Source organism: Rhamphochromis sp. 'chilingali', assembly GCF_963969265.1.
Source record: "Rhamphochromis sp. 'chilingali' genome assembly, chromosome: 8".
NCBI lineage: Eukaryota > Metazoa > Chordata > Actinopteri > Cichliformes > Cichlidae > Rhamphochromis > Rhamphochromis sp. 'chilingali'.
The window spans coordinates 27,604,327-27,629,984 of NC_137935.1; the positions used below are offsets into that span (position 1 = coordinate 27,604,327).

General features: G+C 37.0%; 1 protein-coding gene across 2 annotated transcripts; it reads left to right on the plus strand.

Moving 5' to 3' along the window:
- The first annotated feature begins 2,938 nt into the window (after window positions 1-2,938).
- On the plus strand, window positions 2,939-22,093 carry scn4ba (sodium channel, voltage-gated, type IV, beta a). Of its 2 annotated transcripts, XM_080889813.1 has the most exons (6): window positions 2,939-3,550; window positions 11,658-11,821; window positions 14,261-14,480; window positions 14,722-14,851; window positions 16,143-16,243; window positions 17,241-22,093. In XM_080889813.1, the coding sequence occupies exons 1-5, from the start codon at window positions 3,457-3,459 to the stop codon at window positions 16,234-16,236; spliced, it is 702 nt and encodes a 233-aa protein (XP_080745939.1). In that variant the 5' UTR covers window positions 2,939-3,456; the 3' UTR covers window positions 16,237-16,243; window positions 17,241-22,093. The 2 variants fall into 2 exon arrangements, with proteins under 2 accessions (XP_080745939.1, XP_080745938.1); XM_080889812.1 differs by having other exon boundaries at window positions 16,143-22,093.
- Window positions 22,094-25,658: the final 3,565 nt, after the last annotated feature.

Below are 25,658 nucleotides of genomic sequence, written 5' to 3' on the forward strand. Positions count from 1 at the left end.
CAAGCTGGGGAGGTCAAGGATCCATCGCGTCTGTTTGGATAGTTCTGAAAAAAAGGAGAAAAAACAGGAAATAAAATCTCGAAAGTGGTAAGGAGCATGCATAATACACATCATCAGTGTTTTATTTATGTTTATTCATCTTTTATTTTTTTCTTGGGTCAAACATCAAATGTGTTTGCATTTTTTGTTTGTTTGTTTTTTATAAGACTGAATGGTGTAATTAACACCAATGATCATTATCATTGTGTGATAATTAAATATTAATCTGTGAAAATGTGTCAGACTCTAGAAAATGGAATTCTTTAATGTAGTGAAGATAAAATCATGTATCAGCAGACTTTATAGTGTTTTTGCTTACATTTAAATGTGCAGAATGTTGCCTTCCTCAACCTTATATCAGTTTTCCCGAGCAATAACAACAATTTAAATAATCAAAATCAAAGTAAAGAAGAACAAATACACAGACATTTGAAGATGTTCTTAAACATGTCAACATGTTGTGGTGTTTTGTCTGTGGATATTCACTTGCAGCCAAAGAGTACAGTGGGTGGGATGAGTCTGTTATGACTGTAGCTTATTTTGTGTATGACTAATCTGATTCATTTATAATTTTCTTCAGGATGTTAGATGTGATTGTGGGGTACACAAGGAGTGCTAGCAATTTACAGATGACGAACAGTTCCATTTGCAAGGCTGCAGTGCCGCAAAAAAGTAGTCTCGCTCTTTCAGCTTAATGTTATGATGGCAGGTAAAGGCCAGTAGACTTGACATGAGGCAGAGGCAAAATTTGTTGCTTGCTTACGTTTTACTTACATCACTAAGTGAAATGGGAAATTATACTGGGTGTAGAAATTGTTATGAGAAATGGCCCTGTGTGGCTCTGACGTTAGTGACAATATTATTAATGTGTTTGTTGATTGGTAGGGAAGACATGAATCTTGTGAATGAGGCCAGGCTGTACATTTCAACTACAACTTGTCGCAGTGGTCCTTCGCTGAGTTGGGTTGAAGGCCAGGCTTAGATTATTGAAAGGTATGCTATGGTCAGGTAATGCCTTGGTGCATCCATGTTTTGTAACATGGTGTTAAGAAGACCCTTTATACATTGCAAGCAAACAATCAGGCATAAAAACAATCCTATGATAGGCTCCACCCTTTCTGTAGTTGACTGTCAGTATTGCTACACTCAAATAAAGTCCAATAACACCACAATTCAATTAGAGGGAATTAGAATAAATATTTTTATTAAACCATGACATTAACACATTTAACCACAATACACACTCAAAATTATGCAAAGTCATTTTCTGCAACACTTTATTTAACAGAATTCTTTTACATTTTAACACACATATTTACTCACTTTGCTCACCTGAATATTTTTTTTATATCAATAGGTAGTTTGTTCCAAACTTTTATGGCAAACAAAAGAAAACAAAATCACAAACTCGAGGGTTAAAACTTTATTTTGCAATGTTATGATCGCCTATTTTTTACAGATGAGACACCACTTTGCATCACTCTGTTTGAGTCAGAACACATGATGTGTCGCACATGAACAAGTATCAAATAGCCTAGTATGTTCATTAATCAACTGTGATAAATCAAATATACATATAAAATATTGCAAGTTTTAAACTATTTGATTTACTAACTAATTTACTGTTAAATCTCCAAAAATATATATTTCTTGTTGCATAAAGAAAAGCTAATTAATTAATAAACATTATACAAATGTATGTCAGATACAGATTTTTGTCTTCCGTAATAATAAAACTATGAAAGCTAAAGTGCAGTAAATGAAGGCTTCTTTTTTGGAAACAGCTGTATTGGTTGAACTTTAATGAGGAGGCCTGCAGATATAAGTGATATGTCAAGCAAATCTAAAGGAGACACAGGTCACACACATATGGAAGCGCTGCATAATTATTGTATGCCCATAAACCTATTTTTGTTTGACATTTTAAATGGGTCCATTTTGCACAAAGATCATGTTCTCACTTCTTTCTGGCATTTTGCACGCAAGTATCTGGGGGGTCCTTCTGAACTTTTCTAGCCAAAGCCACCATCAGTAAGCTTGGTGGAGTTTTGTCTTTGTCAGGCAACAAACAGGCAATATGGGTTTTGTCCAAATTTGTACGAGAAAAAGTCTTGTTCAAATTGAAGATCTTGCTTAGGAACCATTCCAATAGATCACCTAAAACTTTGAATCAAATTCTTGAGATGATCTAAAAATCGAAAAAAGTGCTAATACCAAAAGCTTGTCAGTCGTTGTTGCTATCTTCAAGTGAATTGCTACCATGTGAACTGTGGACACTATGCTCGCACATACTGATTTTATTGGGGGATAAAAACCTGAAAACTCTTTACAAAAAATTCCACTGTAGTGATATTTTGATGACAAACTCAACACTGCTGCTGTGAAACTCAAGTATAGGGAAGAGAGCCACTGGAAGCAAAATGCGATTGCCAACACAGATATAAAGTTGAACCATGAAATGAGAGAAGCATGAAAGTGGAGACATGAGCAAATGATGTAGTGAAGTATGTGGTATGGGTGAAACACCCACCCCGTGACTGACTCGGAGACCTTCTTGAGCAAAGGCTGACTCAGCCGTTCTGTGCTGGTCGCATGTGTGTGTGTGCATCTATGTGGCAGCAGACATCACCCAGTACCCCTCACCCCCACTCGCTATCCCCTCCTTCTCTCGCTCGCTCTCTCTTCACCTCTACCTCTGCAGTACCTCATTTCTCCCTGTGCCGGCACGGGAAACACGCATACTTTCTGCTTTTCTGCCTGCTGGCTCTCCTCCAGCATCCTTCTGTGCCTCTTGTGTGTTCTCCTCCCCCTCCAGCCTATGTCTCCCCCCCACCCATGGGGTTTGTTGGCCAGCCTGGTTACCTGACTATTCCTGCTGCTGTTAAAGGAGTGGAGCGGTCTGACACAACGCTGCTACCCTGGTGCCGCTCTGCCTCGCTACTCCTCTATGCCTTTCGCCTCACACTCTGCTTTGCTGGATAATTACCACTGTGTCTGCCAGAGACAGCGACAGAGGACAGGAGAGGAGGGAGGCAAAGAAACAGAGAGGCTGCACTCTTTGTTCAACTGCTGCATTCTTCAGTCTTTCCTTTCCTCTGCTTCCCCGGGCTGCAGGAGAGCAGTGCAAGGAACAACTTGATGTGAGAAAGCTCCCTAAAGGAATTTTATCCTTCTCTCTTTTGCGCTTCCTCATTCTGTTCATTACTGGGACAGAGTGCAGAGGAGGAGAGAAGAGGGAGGGACTGAGAGCAAGACTCTGCCTTCAGCTGCACAGCTCAGTGTCCCACCTTGGTCCAGAGGCACATAAGTCAAACACTCACAGTGACTGGCAGACAAGGAGACAGACTGACAGAGACACACATTGTATACATATAGACAGGCAGAGAAGAACAGAGACAGACAGGTGGCGTAGGTGTCATGGCGTCAGTGGACAGCACTGGTTCAAGTGTCTCTGGTCGACTGAGATCAGGGGATCTACTTCACGCTGGTCTGGCAGTTGCACTGCTGCTTGGTGAGTTACACTTATCTCTGTACCTTTAAGTGCCATGTCATTCCACTCTTTTCAAACATGTCTCTGGATGGGGCTATCCCTTTAATTGCCTATACATTTTAACTTGTTTCTGTGCCCTTTAGACCTTCTTCATTTGCTCCTTTTGCTCGCTTTTTCTTATTTATTATGTCTGAGTGGGTGGTACAGCCCTCTTACAGTAAATCAATACCTTTTTTTGGTTATTCTATATCTGCTATATCTACATCTGCTGCTCTGTCGCATCTGCTTCAGCGCTCATGTTTAATCATTATCTTTCCATACCCAAACACTACAATGTATGGTGCTGTCACAGGTGATGTTTAATTGTTAAACAATCAGGCCAACAATACAAACCTTTGACTTAGATCAGTTTCATGTTGTAGGGTTGCTGCTGGACTGTTTGAGTAACTGACACTTCGCACTTTGAAATTCTACTTTAAACATAGCCTTCATATAGGAGAAACTAAAACAAATAATTAACTTTTGGTTTTCAAAGTAAAGAAAAACAAGCTATAGTTTATCTACATGCATGCCTGTGTGAACATAGCATTACTGGTAATGACGTAGTGGTGCAGTGATGATCTGTGCTTTTGCTCGTACCCTCCCTGATTTTGTTGTAGTGCCCAATAGTGCCCCCACATCCAAAAATCCCCCCCTGGCTCTCAGTTGTTTGGAAAGTTGAGCACCATTGAGTTTTATGAAAGAAAAATGGGACTAGTATGTGTCCAGTATTGCAATATTAGTGTCGTCTTTAGATAACCGACAAGTAAGATTAGAATGCATCTTATCTTTCCGCTTTTTAAAATGTGTTTTAGATAAAAAAACAAAAAAAACAAACAGCACTTTGTTGTTTCAATTTTGTTTTGTTTTATTTTTTGGCAAATATTTGGGCTTTTTATGTTTTCCAACCAAACATCAGGGGTAAATATTAAAACAAATAACTTTAGTTCAATAACACATGTAATTTTGCATTTTGGTAAAGTTATTGACTAAATTATTCAAGAGTCCATGAGTCCAGGTTAGCGGCAGCACCAAGACCAAATCATCACTTGTCCCAGTAGGGTCAAATTTGGTCATAGCATATCACATACTGAAAACATGCGAACACACTTCTGACTAGCTAACACAATGCAACATTAGTTCACTTTAAAGGGATTAAACAATAGTTTAGTTCTTTTGAATAGATATGATAAATATATGTACCAGAAACTTTTAACAAAATATTCATTTAAGAAAGAGGAACAAATACAGGCAATATACACACTTCATTTACATCATAGTTCGCATACACAAAAAATAGTTGTAAAGCACAATTTTACAATTATTCATCTTATACATCTTATTCATATTCATTTGTTTCTTGTTGTATTTCATTGTCAGTACACATATTTCCAAATGAAATTGTTGAGTGTTGTGGAAAGTCATACTGCACCAAATAACACTTTCTTAGTAAAATATTTTCCCAAAAATCTTGCTAAAACAGCATTGATCTGGTTGTTTTGTCTAAATTACCAGCTAAGTTCAGTGGAATTTCTCTGAAATCATTTTCTCATAAGTACATATTCTCAGACTGAATCCCACTGTCCCAGCAGACATTAGATACACCAACAGATAAGTACAGGCAAGGCTAACACAAATAAGAAAGAAGCATAAACTGTATAACAAATTATATTTTTTATCAGCAAATTCTTAAAGGATAGCCACAGCATTATAGAGCATTAACAGTCTGACTCAAGTGGTGGTGCGAGATTGGTTTACATTAAGTACCTGTAAATTTAAATAAAATAAGTTCAAATATCTTTTAACCCATAAGAGCCCGACCCATTTCCACACTCAGGAAAATTATGGGAGCAGTAAAACAGCAACATCAAGTTCAATCAACAAAATAGATTATATAAGAGGTGTCACCGTAGGTTCTTAAACATTAAAATATGTAACTCAATATCCCCAAAATACCTTCATTTTCACAAATGAATAGATTATAACTTAAATTTTAACTTAACATCATGACTCAACAACAGCCCGACAGTCCATATTCCAAGTTAGAAGAACACTTAAATTTCAATTCAAGGTCTACACTTATGAATAAATACTTTCATTTGACTATATCCTCCTGAGAACTGAGGAAAGAATCTTCCCATTGAACTATTTTTGGGATTTCCTTCCTCTTTGGAGCTAAAAGAGAGCACCGAAATGCACAAGATATCAATGGAAAGCCCAGGATGTCCTCTATTTAGTACATTAGGACTTATTATGATAGCTCAAATAAGTCACAAGATAGAGACCAAAAACAAATGTCCATTACAATGGACATAAATGGATGGGCTGGTTCTCTGGAGGATATTCTCACCTCTATTTAAGAGATCCGGTTCATCTGTTATGAAAATGTCCACCTTAAATGCATTTTATCATTGTTAACATCTTATATATTCAGGATATGGTTATTTATCTAAATTGTGTCTGTATTGGAATGCTCAACTGTTTCTCTTATGTAATCAAGTAATACCTAAATCAAGTAATGTGCAAAGTATTACAGCAATATGTCACAACAAAACCTTTTGGCAACAGAGAATGAAGAGAATGAAGGCAGTGAAGCAAAGGTCCCAATAAAAGTCAGGTGTGAAATTAAGGAAAAATGTTTAACAGTAGGTTGTTCTCATTAACATCTCCGGATCTATATGAAAGTGTCATTCAGTATTAACAGACAGAAGCTGTTATTGCAGCAGGACCACAGACAAAACTTGGAATAATGACTTTTTTGCAGAATAAAGACAATCTTCAGATATCTGTAACTTTTCAGCATGGAAGATGCAAAAGGTTGGAACAACTGTCATGCCAACTACTTTCATTTTTTCCATTTTCATTCACGCAAAATTATTCATCATCCTTTTTTGTGACGAATAAACAAAAGATACAGTAAAAAGCAAAATGATAGAGTGATCATGGAGTAACATAGTAATCATGTTAACATTTCTCCAGTACTGTGCCTGAAAATGCAGTTACTGCAGCATTGTTTGTATGAATATCACATTGCATATATTACCTGAAGTGAAAAACTGAAACTATCTTGTCCCACAATACCAGCAGCTCTGCCTATTAAGTAACTCAGCTGCTGGTGTAATTCTTTGCCCATTCACCTTGAAAAGGACATCTCACATGCCTCACCTCTCTCATATCCATTCCCCTGTTCTTTCCTTGTGACCCCTTTCCATCACTTCCTACACATTGTAACTCCTGCATTACCTACGCTTCCTTGTTCATAGTACCCCCCTCTCCCACATTTCCCATCACTTCCCTGTATATATTGCAGAATAGTGTCCTCAGTCAGTTCTCTATGGGTTCTCTTAGAAATACATTAACTTTTCAATTACTGGCCTACTTAAAAAAAGAAGAAGAAAAAAAACAGTCACCTTGACAGTCAGGCAAGGACACACACACACATACATGCACACAGACACATATGCACATACATGCACACACTCAGTTACTTTTCAGACCTTCAGTATTACTGATATGTACACAAACACTTAAAGTAAGTGCATATATACAGTTCACATACATGCACATGCACACACATACACAGACACACACGTCACATAAAAAGATAACAGTGCATACATTACATAAGTGAATTGTACACTACTTCAGGATGTGAATCTGTGGGCGGTTTCAGGACAAACTGTTTAGACAAAAAAAGAGGATAGTGAAGAGAAAAGTGATGTACAAAACCATGATAGTAGAGAGCAGTAAAGCCAAGGAGGTGTCAAGTTTATTTCTAAGCATGAGGAGGGGGCACCATATAATCCATTTGGAAACGTTTTTGGAAATGGATAACATCTTTTTTTTTCTCCACTAGAGCATTTTGTTTCACAGACTATTCACTGAAAATGTGCAACTAATTACTGATAGAGATAAATGTTTGTTTTCATTGTTGCAATTACCAAAGAGTTTAAAAGATAGTTCAATGTTCAAAACCTCTAAGCCTCTTAAAGTAGAAAATACAAACACACACACACACACACACACACACACACACACACACACACACACACACACACAACCCCGTTCAGCTATTTTACTGAGGACCTTCATTGACATAATGCTTTCCCTAGCCCCTTACCCTAACCCTAACCATTAAAAATGAATGCCTAACCCAAACCCTTACCCTAAACCTAATCATAACCTAATTGTAAAACTGACACTAAAACCACATTTTGAGCCTCAAAATTACCTTTAAATGCCTTCAAATTTGTGAGGACCGGGTTGTGTGTCCTCACAAGTGACTGTTGGTTCTCACTAGTATAATAGAATGCAGATTTCGGTCCTCACAAAGATAGCTAGACAGGAACACACACACACACACATATGTTTCCATGTTCTTATTTAGGGATTGTCTCCCCCAGGAGCAACTTCTGAAAGCAACTAAGACAGAAAGATTGAGGGATAAAAGGAGTGAAAGCAGAATTGTCCAGACTGTCCAGTGCTATAAAAAAGTAAGTCAGGCTATTAAAACAGAGCAAAAGTGGAATCAGAAAACAAACAAGTTCAAAACTAAAAATGCTTGAGCTGAAAGTGGATGAGTCATGTCATGATTCGAGTTTTGAGGAGAAGACAAACGACTGCATGGTCTCAGTAGATGTCAGAATAGTGATCTTTATTACACACTTCTGAACCAGAAGTATGGGAAGACTGACGTACAGCAACAATCTCCAAAGAGTGGACCGTTCCCCATCCTTATATAACCCATGATGACATCACACAGTTAGACCTTACTGGAAATGATAACAGTCTCCCCATAGTCCAAAGTTCTCCTTATACAAACATCAGATGATACTTTAGAGAAAAACAAGTGTGTGACCTGTTGTGCATTTTGTGAAACTGTGAGTCCAACTAGAGGAGATGTCCTGAGACGACCTCCCTTTGTTAATAAGTGTGTATGTGAGGGAACGTGCGTGTGTTACATAAGTCTGTATATATGTGCACGTTAGTGAGGCCTGACTACGTGCAAAACTGAATGTAACAGTCCAGCTCGAGTGGAGTGGTGATGTTGCAACAGTTTAAGCAGAGAGAAAGTAAGCTGGTGGAAAATTACCTTGTAGCCGATTTACTAAGAAACTAAGAAACTGATAAACTGATGCAGACTAATGAAGTAATAATGAACTTACAACAGTGCATGTAAATGATATCAGTGAGATTAAAATAACATCCATTATCCTAACAACTCCTTTGAAACAATGTAAGACATTCAACATAATACAGGTCAATCCAACAGATCTAATGATTTTCACACTCTTCTAAGTCAGAGGTCTAATGCAAACTAAAACTACATACCATATTATAATGCAACTACTTTGATCTCATATATAAGGTAACATATGATAACAAATTAATCTCCACAGTCAGCATAACTGAAGAGTTAAATACCAGGTGTTACAAAAAAAATCAAGAAGAGCGGGTAGGACAAAAGCATATAGATGACCAAAAAAGCAAAGCCAAACAAACTGATGCTTCCTTGATGTATAAATATTTATTTGTAAGGTAGTGCACATATTTATTATAACCAATATGTGACTTGCAGAAGGAACTCTTTTAGTTAATTTCATCTGAAAAAATAAATAAATAAATAAAATACAGACAGAGGTTTGTGTCTGTGAAGGTTCTCAGTCATCCAGGTCATCGTAGTCAAAGGAGCTTGCAAAGAAAAGCGTCTGGACTTCTTTAAGTTGCTTGAAGACGTTTCACCTCTCATCCGAGAAGCTTCTTCAGTTCTAAGGTCAAATGGTGGAGAGTCCCAGATATAAACCTAGTGTGGACATAGATGACATAGATGGCTTCTTTCACTCCTCTTTCACTCACTCCTCTTTGGTTTGAAAGAGGAGTGAAAGAAGCCATCTATGTCCACTGTGAGCGACCATCTTTGAACAGAGGCGGGGGTTTATGACACCAACTCTCTGCCATCTATAATCCAGTTTTGAGATCCCTTCCCAGACGCCTTAACGCCCACTCACATCCTGGGCCATCTGACCTCAGGAATTCGCATGATAAGGTGGGGCCAGGTTTCACAATGAACACACCCGAAACTCTGGCTGATTGGGACCCACACCCAGTTTCACACCTTGGCTCAGGTGATTAGAGGATCATCAGGGGGTCCTTTTGTCCCTCTGTGCGGGGTTACTCCCACTAGGTTTATATCTGGGACTCTCCACCATTTGACCTTAGAACTGAAGAAGCTTCTCGGATGAGAGGTGAAACGTCTTCAAGCAACTTAAAGAAGTCCAGGCGCTTTTCTTTGCAAGCTCTTTTGACCACAGACAGAGGTTTATTTTTGTCTATGTATTTGCACTACTGGAACCCAATACTCTTCAGTGGGAGTTCCACCCACACTTACAATCCCTTGTTTGTATCATTAACCCTAAACGCTTACTTCAGCAATATCTTTCTTTTTATTTATATCATTTTACAAAAGCAGCTGATAAAAAAACAGAAAGAATGACAATTCAAATACTGAGTGTTTTTCCCAGTACGAATTAAAAGTTTCAGCTCCAGTAAGTCTTACTTGAAACAATCTTCTTACAACACTATTACTTTTTTTCTGAAAATGTTTTATTAGTTCTAGCCATACACAGCAAATCACCATTAATATACTTAACTCATTCACTGCCAGCCATTGGCAGTGAATGAGTTAAACCCATTGACTCATACACTGCAATTGACGGCTATAGACGTCAATGGCAGTGAATGAGTTAATATAATACAAAATAAGTTGTGCTGTCTGTTGAATGAGTTCTATCCAAGTAACTTTTTCTATGTATATTAAGAAAAGGTTATTTCACATTAATTGTATTTTTTTGTTTCATTAACCAGCCCCAGTGCCAGTGTTGTGATGGTAACAATACAGCTGAAAAACAACTTTGTATCAATATTTCTGCTGTTGAATTTTTTTCCTCCAAATCACATTAATACATTTTCTGATTTCTTTAACATTTGAATTGAAAAATGGTAAATGACAATGTGTGCCTAGAACACGTGATTTCAAGTAGTAAAATGATTTCATCCATATCCAGTAATATGAGGACTCAAGTGTTTGAGATTCTTGTGCTAACGCAGATTTATTCAAAGCATTCCAGAGCAGGTGATGCAAAATTCTTTTAAGCAAGTATACATACATGTCTATGTCTATGTGTCCTCAGCAGAGGCATACATGTACTCTAACCTTGTCTGTACCTTGTCCAAGTGAAATGTGATCCTGAGCAGGTCAATGGGGAAGAGAGTATTTATAAATAGACCCCAAGTGTGTGAGAGAGAAACCAGAGCAACAATCTGAGAATTACACCAGCTGTCATTGCAAAACCCACATAACATGCCTGGCCATGTGAATTTAAGTCGCATGACTCTTATACTCTATTCATAAATTGGATTAGTTGGGTCTTGAAAAAATCAAAGGTTTTGATTGCTTAATTAGTTTGACCTGATGAACTAGAGAACAAATCTTTTCTCTTTAGAAATGGTACCAAAATTCTATGTTTCTTTTTTTTTTTTTTTTTACTTTTTTTTTTAACATTAAGACCAATAGAAGAGAGAGGTTTTACATAGAGGACATCATACAGTATAAATGTCATTTGGTAAAATTGTCAGTTGCTTCTGCAAAGTTGCATTTAGAACCTAACCTAATTTTTCAAAGCCTAAAGTTCGCCATAAAGTCCATAAAGTACACAAAAAAAGTAATCAGGGAGCATGTGGTCATTTTTTTCCCTGTGACAGCAATTTTAAATATATTAGGTTTAGACTCCATATTAAGATTTTTATTCACAATTTAATTTTAAAAGAAGAGAGACAGAATAGTGTTGCCTACTTGGCCACATTCTACTTTTACTTAAGTTATATCATAATGAATTCATACATAATTAAGTCTCAATAAACTGATGCCACAACAAATATTGCAAATATCAAACAAACACAAAACTCTGTACTATCTTTTACTTTTTTATTTTCATTTTGCCTTATATAATTGTGTTTTTATTGCTTTTCAAAAACCGTTTTCTATCCTTTTCTAAAAACTTTTTAACTTTTCCTTTCTCCCTTGGTTTAGGCGTATGGACTGTTGGTGGACTGGAAGTTTCCACAGGTAAAGTGTCTTCAATCGAAGCAATGAATGGCTCCACGGTTTTGTTGCCCTGCACTTACTCTTCATGTATTGGCATCGAAAATCTCTACTTCAACTGGCAATATAATGACAATGGAACTCTCATAAAGGTACGTGCACACAACCACAACACCAACAGGGATACAAAAAAGCATAAAAATAGTGATTCCTGACATTTTCATATGTTTCGTGTCTCATCGCATAAACAGTCAGTGAGTGTATGCTGTTGTATTTCTGAAGGCATGGGGATACAGTTTTGTTCATAAGTATTTTGATGAACAGATAGTTCTTGTAATTTTGCCTTTGTTAACTATCACATGTGATTGTTTTTTTTTTTTTAGTACAGCCTGTATTAACTGTTTAGGAAATGCAGCCATTTTTTAATACACAGGATCTGCTTGTATTATTTGAAAAGCCTCTGTAGGTTATGACGGCCTGAAGTCTAAAATTCACGAACATCACCAAATGCTGTGTTTCCTCCCTTGAGATGCCAGGCCTTTACTGCAGTCACCTTCAGCTGCTGCTTGTTTGTGGGTCTCTCTGCCTAGAGGTCTGCCTTCCGCAGTGTTGGAAAGGTTACTTTTAAAATGTATTCCACTACAAATTACAGAATACATGCCCCAAAATGTAGTTTTTAACGTATTCCGTTAAGCTACTCAGTGTGAGTAACATATTCTGAATACTTTGGATTACTTAATATATTGTCGTGTTTTTTTACAACTACGTGAATGTACTATTGCTGTGTGATTTATTACTATTACTGAAGGCTTCCTGCCACCAAAATCACATTGTTAGCTTGCGTTAGCTGAGGTTAGTTCATAGACTGCTTTCAGAATTGCACATGATTATTTGCAGCTCGCAGGTTGTTAATGTTTAAGCAGGTCTAACAATCTGCAGTCTATGAACTAACTTAGGCTAACGCCAGCTAACAATGTTAGTTCGGTGGCGAGTAGCATCCAGTAATAGTAACAAATCACTCAGCAATAGTACATCAGAGATACTGAAGTGGCACATAACCCAGGTAGCTACCACAACTAAAACAAGGTAGCTGCAGTAGGCTAACATTCATTGTTAAAAAAGAACTTATTTCCAGATGTTTGTTTAGGTTGGAGTCTTTTGACGCTGCGAGCAGCTTGGTTGCTGGCAAACAGTGTTTGCATGGCATGGTCAAATTCACCCATCCCTTTCTTCTTTAAATATGAAGTGGTGTCGGAATTTCAAAGTAAGAAATCCATTCCTGCTCGTACTCTGCTGGCTCTGTTGTGCTGTCACTGGGTCCATTGTGTAACTGACACCACCAATGTTAATGGGACGCTTACATTGGAGCCTCTTATTTCGTGTCTTGTTTGGGTTTCTGGCTATGTGTGGAGTTACCAAAATTGGAGAGGTGATAGCCTAAGAAAAGACCGTTGTGTAATCCAGTTATTTCAACAAAGTAACTATATTCTAATTATCACCGTTTTAAACGGTAACTGCAAGGGAATACAGTTGCTCATATTTTGTATTTTAAATACGTAACACCAGTTCATGTATTCTGTTACTCCCCAACACTGGACTTCTAAACTCTACTGAAAAGAATGCTCTGGTGGAAAGCATGTTCTGATATCATGTGACTCACTTGGTCATTTAATTAAATCCTGTTTCTTTGTCTTGAGAGGCTCTTTGGTTGCTTGTGCAGTATACATTGGGTGATTAACGATTTGCACTTTGTGCTGCCCAATAAATTTTTCAACATTTGTCAGGATCTGAGGAGCAATTGTAGCCCTGTACATTTCAGAATTCATCCAGCCACTGACAGCAGTCACGTGATCCGTAAACACAAGTGAATGAGTTCTGTTGCAAACCATACATACCTATGCCATTATATTGGCTTCACCACGCTTCAGATCATTATTTTTTCTTTTTTTTTTCTATCTTTAACCATTGGTTTGCATCTTGTTGTAAATGCTCTGTATTTCCATTAATCAAGACATCTGTTGATTGTAGACTTTGACAATGATGTAGCTACCTCCACAGTGTTGCTGACTTTGTTAGAAGTTGTGAAGGAACTTTTTTCTTGACCAAAGAAAGAATTCTATGATCATTCACTTCACAGGTGTCTCCACAGGTTTCCCTGGCCTTTAAGTCTTGCTGAGCTGCCCGGTTCATTCCATCTTTTGATCAATGTGCCAAATAGCTGATTTGGCCACGTTTTTTTTTTTTTTTAGCTTGATTATGGCATAACTACATGTTCTTTCAGACAGCTACCAAATACAAGTTCAAGTCCAGATCACAATTTCCTTAATATTTAAGAAAGTGTCAAGGGACCCTTTACCTGGCCATAAAACTGCTTGTCAATTATTTTTGAGTCTCTAAAAATGGGGAACTATATATAAAAATGCCCAAACAGGTAATAAAACACTTTTGTTAAACCCCTTGAATTAAAGTCTTTGGTTTTCAGTGTGATGTGGTGGTGTACAAAGGCAAAATTACAACACAGTGTGTCATCATCCCAATGCTGTGTAGCTGACACCCAATACTGTGTATCTAAGGAAATATCTTGTGTGTAGTTATGTGAAGCGTTGATCCCTATGGAGGGTGTGGAGCCGAAGGTCCGTGTGTCCCATGAGCGTGTTGAGTTTGTCGGCTCCTCAAAGAGTAACAACATTTCGATCTTGCTATGGAATATCACCTTTGAAGATGAAGGAGAGTACATCTGTTTTGCCAGGAATCCAAAAGAGAAGAACCGCAACCACAGTGCTATCTTCACTCTTATAGTGGTGGATCAAAGTATGTAAAAGTTGCACAAACACCTGGCATACAAAAATAGAGCTTTATCTGACTTGCTGACTGAAAGTGTTTATAAAGTACATATACAAGTACATATATGCTACTAGCATCTAGTTTCAATCTTGTTAGAGCTCTAAGTCAGTTTTTACATACTCTGTATACTTGTTTGTCCTCACAAAGTCACTCTCTCTCTCTCTCTCTCTCTCTCTCTCTCTCTCTCTTTCTCTCTCTACCTTTTCAGTGAAGGAAGTTGACAACACTTTGACAATCATTATTGTCTCAGCGTTGGGTGGAGTCATAGGCTTAGTTATCATTGTCATGGTGATAAAGGCTGTTGTTGTTCACTTCCTGCAGAAGGATGATGAGAAAAAGTGAGTAGATCATTGACTATCTTATAAGGACATTTAGAACAAATCAACAATACTGATTATAGATAATCTTTTTATCATATATATTTGGGTCAGCTACAGTCAAACAGCCAAAAACTGTGTATTGCTGGCAAAAAGAAATTTGGTCTATTATATGCTAGTTTTATAACTGTTTCTACAAATTTAACATCTTGTGAAATAGGGTGTAAACATTTGTGAAGTTTTCACCATTAATGAAAAAAAATTCCAGCTTTTAAGGAACCATTGAATTTTTTTTCCTGATATGGTTTTTATTCATATATTTTTATTCATATACATATGTTACAAGTCCTATGATGTCATTGACTTTTGCAGATACTATAGCCTGCAACACGCAGCTCAAAACGAAATGTACAGAAGTTATGAATAATTAAGTGTGGTGAAGTACTGTTTATATTTCCTGTTTAATCACACAAGTAATGCACTGTTACGGCAACACAATTTTTCAGACAAGACATACTGACATGAAGAATAAGTCAAGTGATCTTTATACATACGTCGTAAATAATATTTTTATGTACTACAAATATTTTTAAAATGTGCAAGTCTTATTTGATTTCTAAAAAGTATAACAAAAAGTTTGAATGTTGGAAATAAAAATGAAAGAAATTGCTTGTCATACTCCAGTTTGCAAAAGAAGTAGAATTATTAGCTTTCTGTTATCTTTTTTATTGACATAAAAAGTGCATCTAGCAGTGAAAATCTGATATTAGAGGAAATTCAAATGTGTTACATCATAATTCCAAGAGTATTTGCTTTCATATAACAAATGAACAATTTATATTCGATGAATACAACTAAAATCATTGTAACCTTTATCACTAGGTCTAATGTCATATCATCAACACCAGTTCATATAAAACTACATTATTTACTGAAAAATAATTTTGTGTCACAAAGATTTACCCTGTTGTTTGACTGTGGCTGACCCAGGCACTCATTTGGCCATGTTAATAGATTTTTTTGTATTTTTCTAATTAAAATATCTGATGTAATCAGTAATGGTTTTATGCTGACAATATAGGTCAAATTGTCTCAGAACAAAGTGGGCAATTATTATGAATCTGTTATATTATATAATAACGAAATAATGTCACCCATATTCTATGTTTCCAAAACAAAATTATTATTTGAAGCTCATTGAGTTAAGTTTTTTTAAAACCCCTGCAATTTATATGGCACATGGCCCTTATCGCTTGTATTTGTCTCCTTTTATAGGTGTTCAATATAACCTTTGTTTCTCTTATCTCTACAGTAAAGAGTGCCTAGTGAGCTCCTCAGGGAATGACAACACAGAAAATGGTCTTTCAGGAGCCAAAACTGAAAACAAAGGGACACCAAAGGCTTGAACAAAATGTTAAGTATGCCTACATGTTTGTATATATGTTAGACAAATGTACACACTCAGCGAAAAATCAATTATCTTACTAGCGGCTAACAAAAACAACTTGTAAAAATGTCTATTTTAAATCATGCTTGAGATTTGGGAAGTGTGAAGTGTGCATAGGCCTGGATCTCTCTCACTTACCATGGTAGCCCATTTGTTCCACTGTACAGCTTCTGCTCCACTTTCTTCACATTGCAATCTCCAATTTATGCAGTTGATGTGTTATTTTTTTCTATGTACTTTCTTACTATCTAATAACATTCACACTACGTTAAAGCAAAAACGCATCACAAGGCCGAAATCTTTTTTATACACCCAATGTCAGTATTCAGTTTCCAGTCCAAAACATGCTTTACAGTATCAGCTGAGAAGCTACAATATGTTGGATTCTTAGTCTGGAACTCTACAACTCCAAGTGAAACTTGGACTTAGATATACTCAACCAGTGGGAACAAATATCTTTGATGCCATGTTGAACTGCCATAATGAAAAACTGCCAGGATGTCAGTCGAAGAACAGCACAACACTGCTCAAATTCTTTCCCTTAGCTTTCACCTGGATGAAAATAAGCCAGGTGGTAACTGACTAGAAGTTTGGTTATAAAGAAAAGATAAAATTTTTTAGTCCCAATCACATAAATTGTTTATAAATAAAATAGGAAGTTTTACATTTTAAACACTGACTGTAAAATTTGTATTTTGCCATTTTAAACACTGGGCGCTGTTTTACTGATTAACTGTGTTTGAAAGGTAACGAGTAAATCCCAACTGTTTCCAAAGGATCTTTCTGACATTAACCTCTGAAATGCCAATTTTCATGTGACTTCTGGGTTCAGATTAGACACACTGCTGGTTTGTTTGGGCCAAAGATTTTCTGTGAAATGCTGGTTAGCAGGGACTAACAAATGGGCTTACCTTAGGTGAATAAAAGATCCAGTTCTGCACAGGTTTTATTGTTTTGCTTTAGATAAACACAGGTGCCTGTTCTGCTTCTGCTCCCTTGGCTGGTGAGAAGAACTTACATAAAAAAAAGAAGAACCCTAACCACCATCAAAGACAATCCCCAGACCCAGCTCCCTATTGAAAGGAATGAACTTAATCATGCTGCTTCTGACTAATAACCAATGCATTTTGAGCATGTGCACATTTTATATAGCTTCGTATAAGATTATATATTACACCATAATACAGGAACATTTCTGTGTGTCTCTGTTTGGTCCCCTCCACGCTGGCCAGAACTGCGGGAAGCTCTGTCAATGCTCATCTCAACACTGCTGCAACTGTTTAACACCTTTTTAGCCACGTCAGGGTTATTGAAAAATAACTTTTAGAATATTGGCCGACAAGTTTACTGTAGAAAAATTAATAAATGAAAGAAAGTTTACACTTATTGAAAAAGTGAGAACATTTCAGCAGCTCTGTTTAAGTGAAAGAATTGAAAAGCCCTGCCAGAGGAGTTTGAGAAGCTGCTTGATGGCTTATTAGCCGGATATCCTTATAAGCACATGCAGCTCAAAATGCTAATTTCCAAATTTACATGTGGATTCAATGAAATACATATAACTCAAAGGAAACTTGCCAAACCCATCAAGAATATACAAGTCCAGTAATATAGCCTTGGTAGTGCAGGTAGCATTGTCTTGGGGCAGCTCACTGCAAAAGAATGTAAAGACTGTTGGGCAGTCAAATATTGCCCAAAATGTATGTTTTCATTCAGTACAAAAAATATATCAAAGAAATATTAATATTATTCTGAATTGAATGTGTGTGAATGCCCCTCAAGGGCAGTCATAAGTGCTTGTTGGTCAGCTACATTATTTTGTGTACATCTACAACTGGCCAAAACTGAGCATGTTATAGAGTTTAAACTGATAAAATTACTACTTGACTGTATTTAAAACCCTGACCATTGAAGATTTTAAACTTTTTGTTCAGACTTCACAAACAGCCCCAGTGTTGATCTTAGCTGTTTAAAAGGGACGTCGGTTGATGTTGCTGAGAGTAAATTGAGCAATTTTAAATTAAAAAATGTTTAAGTAAATGCTTAAATGTGCACAATATAAACACCAGTACATATTTCTTTCAAGAAACGCCGAATTGGAAAATGTAACAAAATCTTCATAAATTCACATTTCTGTTTCATTCTTTCATAAGTCAACAAGGATCGGTTTACTGCTAAAATGCCCCTGGGAAATTAGAACCACCTCTCTTTGTAGTTTGTAGTCACAGTCACTTTGACGTCCTTTCTATGAGGACCGCAGACATGCTCTGCATAAATAGTTTGAACAGCTGAAAGCTACATACATACATTACATGCTACTACACAAATACCCACATAGGAGGATTCATTTTGATACCAGAAAACAGCTCACTGGCCTTGCCTGCAAACAATACAGCACTTTATCAGTGTTAAAGTGGTTTTGTTACAATGGCAAATCACGGAAGTGGCCTCACAGTTGCCATTCTTTTATACTATATATTAAGAGAATTAACAAAAACTCAACATTCTCACTTTGTGTTTGTCATTTTGACCGAGTACCTGACAGCAGCACTGTGTCAAATGGTTTTAACTTCGGGTACATGTTCACTTACTGGAACAGAGCTCTATGACAAGCTTTTATTTTATTTTTCTATTTGTTCACGTCTGTCAGCCTGCTCCTCTCTAATACTGGAGTGCATTTCCCTTGCCTTCAATGGAAGCAATAAGACAGATATCAGATTATGCAATAACCTGTTATAAGGCACTTTAAAGATGTGTCTGGACTGGCTGGCAATTCTGTCCAAGGCACTGATCATTGTACCAATATATGTATCCACACCACAGAAATGTATCTCAGCTGAGTTTAAGTATGGTGATTAGGATCATATATCTACAGCAGATGGTTTTGTCTGCATTGGATCAATCTATATTAGGTCCCATTTACACTTGGCTCAAAATTCCTTGAGCAGATGAAAGCTGTATCAGGAAAAGCTTGAACCCAGGCCCGCATTATAACACATGTCTAACATATTACCCCATTTGTACTTTGCTATTTCATAAAAGTTGTATCTAGATGGAATAATAACACAGTGGTGGCCCTGGGAGTTCAGGGTGCTGCAGCTGCAGTTTCTGTTTTCGCTGTGGATTATTTCTTTGTTAGTTTGTTGTTGTTTTTGTATTTATTACTTTGTCAAACTGTTGAAGATGTGTCTCAGTATGCTTTTATTTACATTTTTTCAATGTATGTTTTACTCAGAGCTCTCAGGGCTACTGTACTAATGGGCTAAAAACACCCTAATTGACACTGCCAACTGACAAATATGAAATGCCCTACAAGATAACCAATGCGCTGCCCCCTTACAGGAATACAATATATTTTTCTGTGTGTAATATAAAAGCAGCCATCGTTGCAATCACAGAAAACATCATAACTGACCTATTACAAATGTTCTTGCTTTGGAGTCCTAATTATAAGATTTGATGTTATGTACTGAGTAGTTGTTTGGTTGCACTTATGTGTTTGAGGGATGCATTTAATTACCATTGGAAGGAAAGGTGTAGAATATGACCTCAATTGACTCACGCAATCAGGTTTCATACAATATATAAAGTACAACGCCTATGCCCAAGAAGCACAAGTGTTTATTTTATTATACATTACTAAATAGTGTAAGTATACGCTGAGTATAAATGGGATCAAGAGTGAAATGTGATCAACCTTAACAGTACAATGTTAGAAGTGAATATATCCTGGTGAACCTGTAAAAATGTGAATGACGTGGATGTAAGGCATCACACACTGTCTAAGAGTTATGGGACCCCTCTGTAAAGAGGGTATATACATCCAAAGTCTTCCTGTTAGGGAAAAGCAATATTGTGGAGTTAATGTGTCCGTTAGTGTACTTTTCATAACCCTGACACTCAAAATACAGTATAGGTGGATTCACATAATACATAACTCAAACCTCACTATTTGTGTTTACGGATTTTATTCTTAATTTAAAGAAGAAAAACAAATGATAATAAAATACTTAAAAAACAACAAGCAGCAAATTAGGCATATGTATCTGAGCGGGTTATAAGAGGTATGTACTGTTTTAATAACAACCATAACTGATGTGATAAAATATGTATATGTGATGGGGAGAGGAGAGCTGTTTTAATGCATAACGCAGGTCTGGTTTTGGTACAGTTGCCTTTATAATCGTAAGACATTGTACTAAGCATTGAATGCATTATTATTATTGTTATGTTTGTTTGTTTGTTTTTTCATCTTTGGTGTTCTGATCTGTCCTGTCTTCCTCCAAGAAACACCTATACCGAACCTCTTGTGACTCTTGAAGTTAGCCAACAGCTTGCAGTGATTGCTGCAGTACTGAGTGTGCACGGTACAGTGTACAATGCTCCTCTGCAGTGGTGCAATACAGCACGCCAAATACAGTATGACTGCCACCCAGTGGTAAATGCCCCTGTAGTACAAGCCATGGTACTACTAGTGTGCATTGTCGAATTTCCCAGAGGAACCCACCCGAGGGATTAATAAAGTTCTATCTTATCTTATCTTATCTTATTTTGATTTGGACTATGAGGATTGCACATTATCAAACCATTGCCACAATTTTCAGAGTTACAGCAGTTCAAAGATGTATGATTACGCATCATGTTGCAATTGTTTCTCCTGCTTTATATAGTGCTAGTAGTCTAATGGGGAGGTGTGATGTATAAGTTTACACAAAAAAATTAGGAAAAAAATACATTGAACAATAAACCACGTATGAACAGTGGTTGTTCATCAGACTACTACTGGTGAGCATAAAATGGTTATAGACAGCATTCGTACTGCTGTACTATTATTCACTAGGTAACACAGTATTGTGAATTCTCATTGACTAGTATGATTTTTTAGAGTTAGTATTACTCTTACTGCCAGAGCGGGTGAAACTCATACTGCCAATCCAAGAGTCTCATGTCTGCTGTTGTTACAACACGATTATAATGACACGCAATCTATTAACTACGGTAACACTACTAAAACATGATGTTGCATTACTGTCTACTGCTGTATAAAATGCATATGAAAGCTAATCTGTATATGATGATGCTCTATACTACTTCTGTATTTCTAGCAGCTGAAACTCACACTGCCAAGCCAAGAGTCTAATGTCTGCCTCCCACATTCCACACCAGAGCTGCAACTACTAGTCAGTTACTTAGTCAAGAAAAGGAATTGACAACTATTTTAAGGACATAGTTTGTAAGTCATCTTTCAAGTAAAAAGTGCCCACATTTTTATAGCATTGCGTTCTCAACATTTTCTGGGTTTTCCCCTCTTACACATTATAGGAAAGATTAATATAGTTCAGAAAAAATGGAATTTTTTGTCTTTTTTGATAATTTGAAGTTAACATTAGTGGTAAAAATACTAAACTATGATTCATATTGTGATTTAAACAAATAACTAACGTTTGACAGACAAAGACATCGAGAATTTCTTTTAGGTTTCATTTATAAGCACTGACCTCTCCACATGCTGTTACTGCAGTCCTGCATTTTAGAGTATTCTATCAATATTTTACATATTCTGGGGCTGCAAAACATAAATCTATCCCAAAAAAATGATTTTACAAGGTCATATCTAGAGCAAGCTAAGGCCACTGATAGCATACAAATTATAGCAATTGATAGAAAGTCGTACTGTTGCAGCAAATTCTTATGTTTTGTTTACATTACTGTAGTCTGTTCAACATAAACACACAAGCAAAATACATCTGCAAACACATTTCTTCTGGATCAACCTTCCTGTGAATATTCAGCTGTCTGTCTGTATTTGTGTCCACGTTGTTCATGCTCCCTTCATGACTATGCACTTCAAACTTTTCAATTATTAGCAAAGTACATCCTGAAAATAAAATGTTGATTGAATTTCCCAGAGTGCTGTTTTCTTTCTCTGTGTTTATTCAGCTCTGAAATCAGTTGATTTAGGATAGGTTAGATCTGCTCTTTGTCTGTGTAGTTGTTATACTGGTGGTCAATATATTAGTGCAAAACAAAAGCTACACAGCCACTAGCATAACAGAACATCTATATGATTTATACTATATTGTACTAGTTAATATTTTCATCCTAAGGAAATAAACTAGAAATATGATTTAAATGTCATACAACTTTAGTGTTGATAGTAGTATAGTACTCCATACTAAACTCCAACTAATTGAATGGAAAATGATTTCTAATCCCCCCCCCCCCAATAAATAAATAAATAAATAAATAAATAATTAAACAAAAGGAATAATTCATAGTAATTCACCAATATAGTTTTCTCTTATTATTCCATTCATTCTATTCCATTCCTTTACAATGCTATATTGTAGAGATGAACCTGGCACTGCACAAAACAAACAAAATATATATTTTTATTGCAAATGAAAGCAGTCTTTCAGCCATGTTTACGCCTCAATTAAAAGAAAAAGTTAAAAAAAAAACAAAAAAATGCACTTGTAGAAGTTAAATGATGTGACGGAAAGCTCCTTTTTGAAGTAATTATTCTTATGATTCTATGATGGTAATGTTGCCATGGAAATGGTCAGTCTTTTAGCTACTTTCTGATTAACCTATCTGTGTAAGCATAATAAAACCTTCAATTCTGGAGTCCTCCCTGTCAGGTAATGTGTGCCACACACTGGGTACATTGTATGCCACAATGCCAAATTTTTTTAAATGGGAATATTAATCTTTGATTTATTTTCATTGACTTTTCATTGATTATACCCATCATATTACTGGATCAGAATCCCTGTTTGTTGTTTTTGTTTTTGCTTCACTATGTCTCCAGAGCACAGTGGACTGCACATCAACCTAAACTGCGAAAGGTCCTTAGTTTGAAACTAGGACAAGCCACTTTGGGGTTATGCCAGGATGAAAGCATTCAAATCTGGCGCATCAAACATGTGGAACTATGTGCTTGCTCTATATCTTGCTCTGTGGGCATTTACTTTATCCTACAAGCCTATGAGAAATCTCTCCTATATGGGTCTTTCATCTTAAATCCACAAGCACAGACCTTCCCCACTGGAATCACAGGAAGACACAATCCTTAATGAATGTATTCTTTCTCTCTGCCTCTGTTCGAACCAAGGCAGTAATTAATGAGGCTCTGTTTGTTGTCTTCTCATATTATGTGCTGCAGTGTTTCAGTTTTTGTTTTACAACTCTGCAAATGCAGCAGTTTGTGTCTGCCTCTTAATTTTTAGAGTGGAAAATGGAAAAAAACAAAAACAAAGTTCTTCTCTGAAAAGTCACACATCTTTCTTCATTGTTTTATTATTTAAAAAAAAACACTGACAGAAAACATAAGGAATAACAAATCAAGATATAAAATCTAAAGGGTACATCCGACTTCATGGTTATTTTCTATGCCAGTGAGCTACTATTGCTGTTGTACAGTATACTGCAACAGAAACATAATTGCCTAGCTGGATTTTCTCTCCAGTTGCTGGAAAGTTAACTGATTAACTTCCCATCCTATAAAACCTGTTATATTGGATGGGCAGCCTGGAAGATCCTTAAGGGGCAGACTGTGTAAGACCCATGTGGCACAGAGCCTCCTCACAGCTTATCACCCCTGCCAAAAACCATGTTATTGTGAGCAAAAGCTATAATAGACTGACATGTGTCTGCATCACTGTGACAAGTTTACTCTGAGATATCATCAAGAACACAAAGCCTTTCGCCACTTTCAAGAGCAGAGAATGAGTATTAAAATCTGATCAAGCAGTACGCAACTGCCCTCCTTTGAGTCGCGAACAGCCTATGTTGTGAAGTAGCAATAGAATGACACAGTTAGTATAAACACTCTTTTCTAATACAATGAAAACACTGTTGGGCCCAAAAGGTGACATAAGACAGGAACAAGTTCATAGGTTGTATTTACCAGTGGAAGTCTATGGATGAATACGTTTGTTTTGTTTGAGCAGTGGGGAATATAGACAGGGAGGAAATGGTGGATAAAGAGGACAGAGAGGCAGGGTCATCTGGGAAAACAGGGGGTGTATTCCAGGGAGAGTTATTTCCTTTTCCAGAGGTAAACAAACGACCAAGACAGGCAGAGAGGGATCGCTGGGTGACTGACACCTGACAATATTGAAACAGGAGAGGATGGGATGAAGTGGCTACTGGGAATAATTAAATCAAATCACTTGTATTGTCACATCACATTACTGGTACACTGGCAGCACATGTGAGTGAAATTCTTGTGTGCAAGCTTCCCAAAAGCAACAGTGATGTTCAAAATACAAGAAATATAAAAAACAAAACAAAATATAAGAAATATGAGAAAAATAAGAATAAATATATGTACAAATATATCTTGCCTATGAACACTTCAGCTTGCAGTCTGGAGCACCTGGTGCTCAAACCACTGAACTTCCAACTGGTAGACAACCTGCTCAATCTCCTGAGCCCCAACTGCTCTAAAATACAGAGGCCCTTAAATACAGTGAGGGCTGGTGAGCTCATGTGAGTCCCACCAGAGACCCAGCTGAGATTGGTATCCAGTCTCACTTTTACACACTCTATGGTTTCATGCTCAGCAGGGATAGACCAACGCTGTAGTTACTGGGTAGAGACCTTTAACAACATAACCCTCCAAACAACTATGAGTGACAATTACTACCATTCAGAACAACCTGCAGTTCCTGACAAACTGCATTCTTGACTATGGCCAGACAGTTCATTTTAAACAGAAACTATGTTCTGCACCATAACTCAACAGGAGATACCAAAGCTCAGACAGACAAACCTGGGCTGGTTCTGCAATTCTTAAGAGCAGGCATATGTATCTGTGCCATGTCAGGAACTGGCACAGAGCTGTTTGAGGTCTTAGCCTCAAAGACATCTATGGTCCTATTGACCGTTCTCATTTTTTGTAATGCTTAACAAATTTGTGAGCAGACAATTGGTAGAAATTAAGAAGGTGGATCTGCTGCAAATGTGCAATGGAGAATCAGGTGACATCATTTTAAGCAACAACTCAGGACCTGTATTGGGAGCTGGAACAAAAACAAAGCTACCACAAGGCAAATAGGCAGTGTTCATTCCACAACAAATCTCAGTTTCACTCCTGCCAAGTTGTGTATCAAGTGGTAAAGGTGAGTTCCTGGAAGCCATCGTTCACCAGCTTTGCAGGGTGGTTGACTGTCACACCTCCAGGAAGTTGGTGCCTATGCTATTACCAGACTGTAAGACTCACAGCCAGCACAGAAAGCCTCTTTTCCTGATGAGGAAACCATTCAATGTCCAATGTCAGATTCCTAAAAACACTCAATGGCCTTAGACCAGCAGCATTACCACACAGATTTATAACCATATCATTTGGACCCTTTTTAGGATAGGATAATATGTGTGACA

Excerpts from the sequence above, each read along its gene's own strand:
- scn4ba (XM_080889812.1), top strand. The coding sequence starts at position 3,457 with ATGGCGTCAGTGGACAGCACTGGTTCAAGTGTCTCTGGTCGACTGAGA. Across the intron at positions 14,481-14,721 it reads TCTTATAGTGGTGGATCAAA|TGAAGGAAGTTGACAACACT; the intron begins GTATGTAAAAGT and ends CTACCTTTTCAG. Across the intron at positions 14,852-16,142 it reads CAGAAGGATGATGAGAAAAA|TAAAGAGTGCCTAGTGAGCT; the intron begins GTGAGTAGATCA and ends TTATCTCTACAG.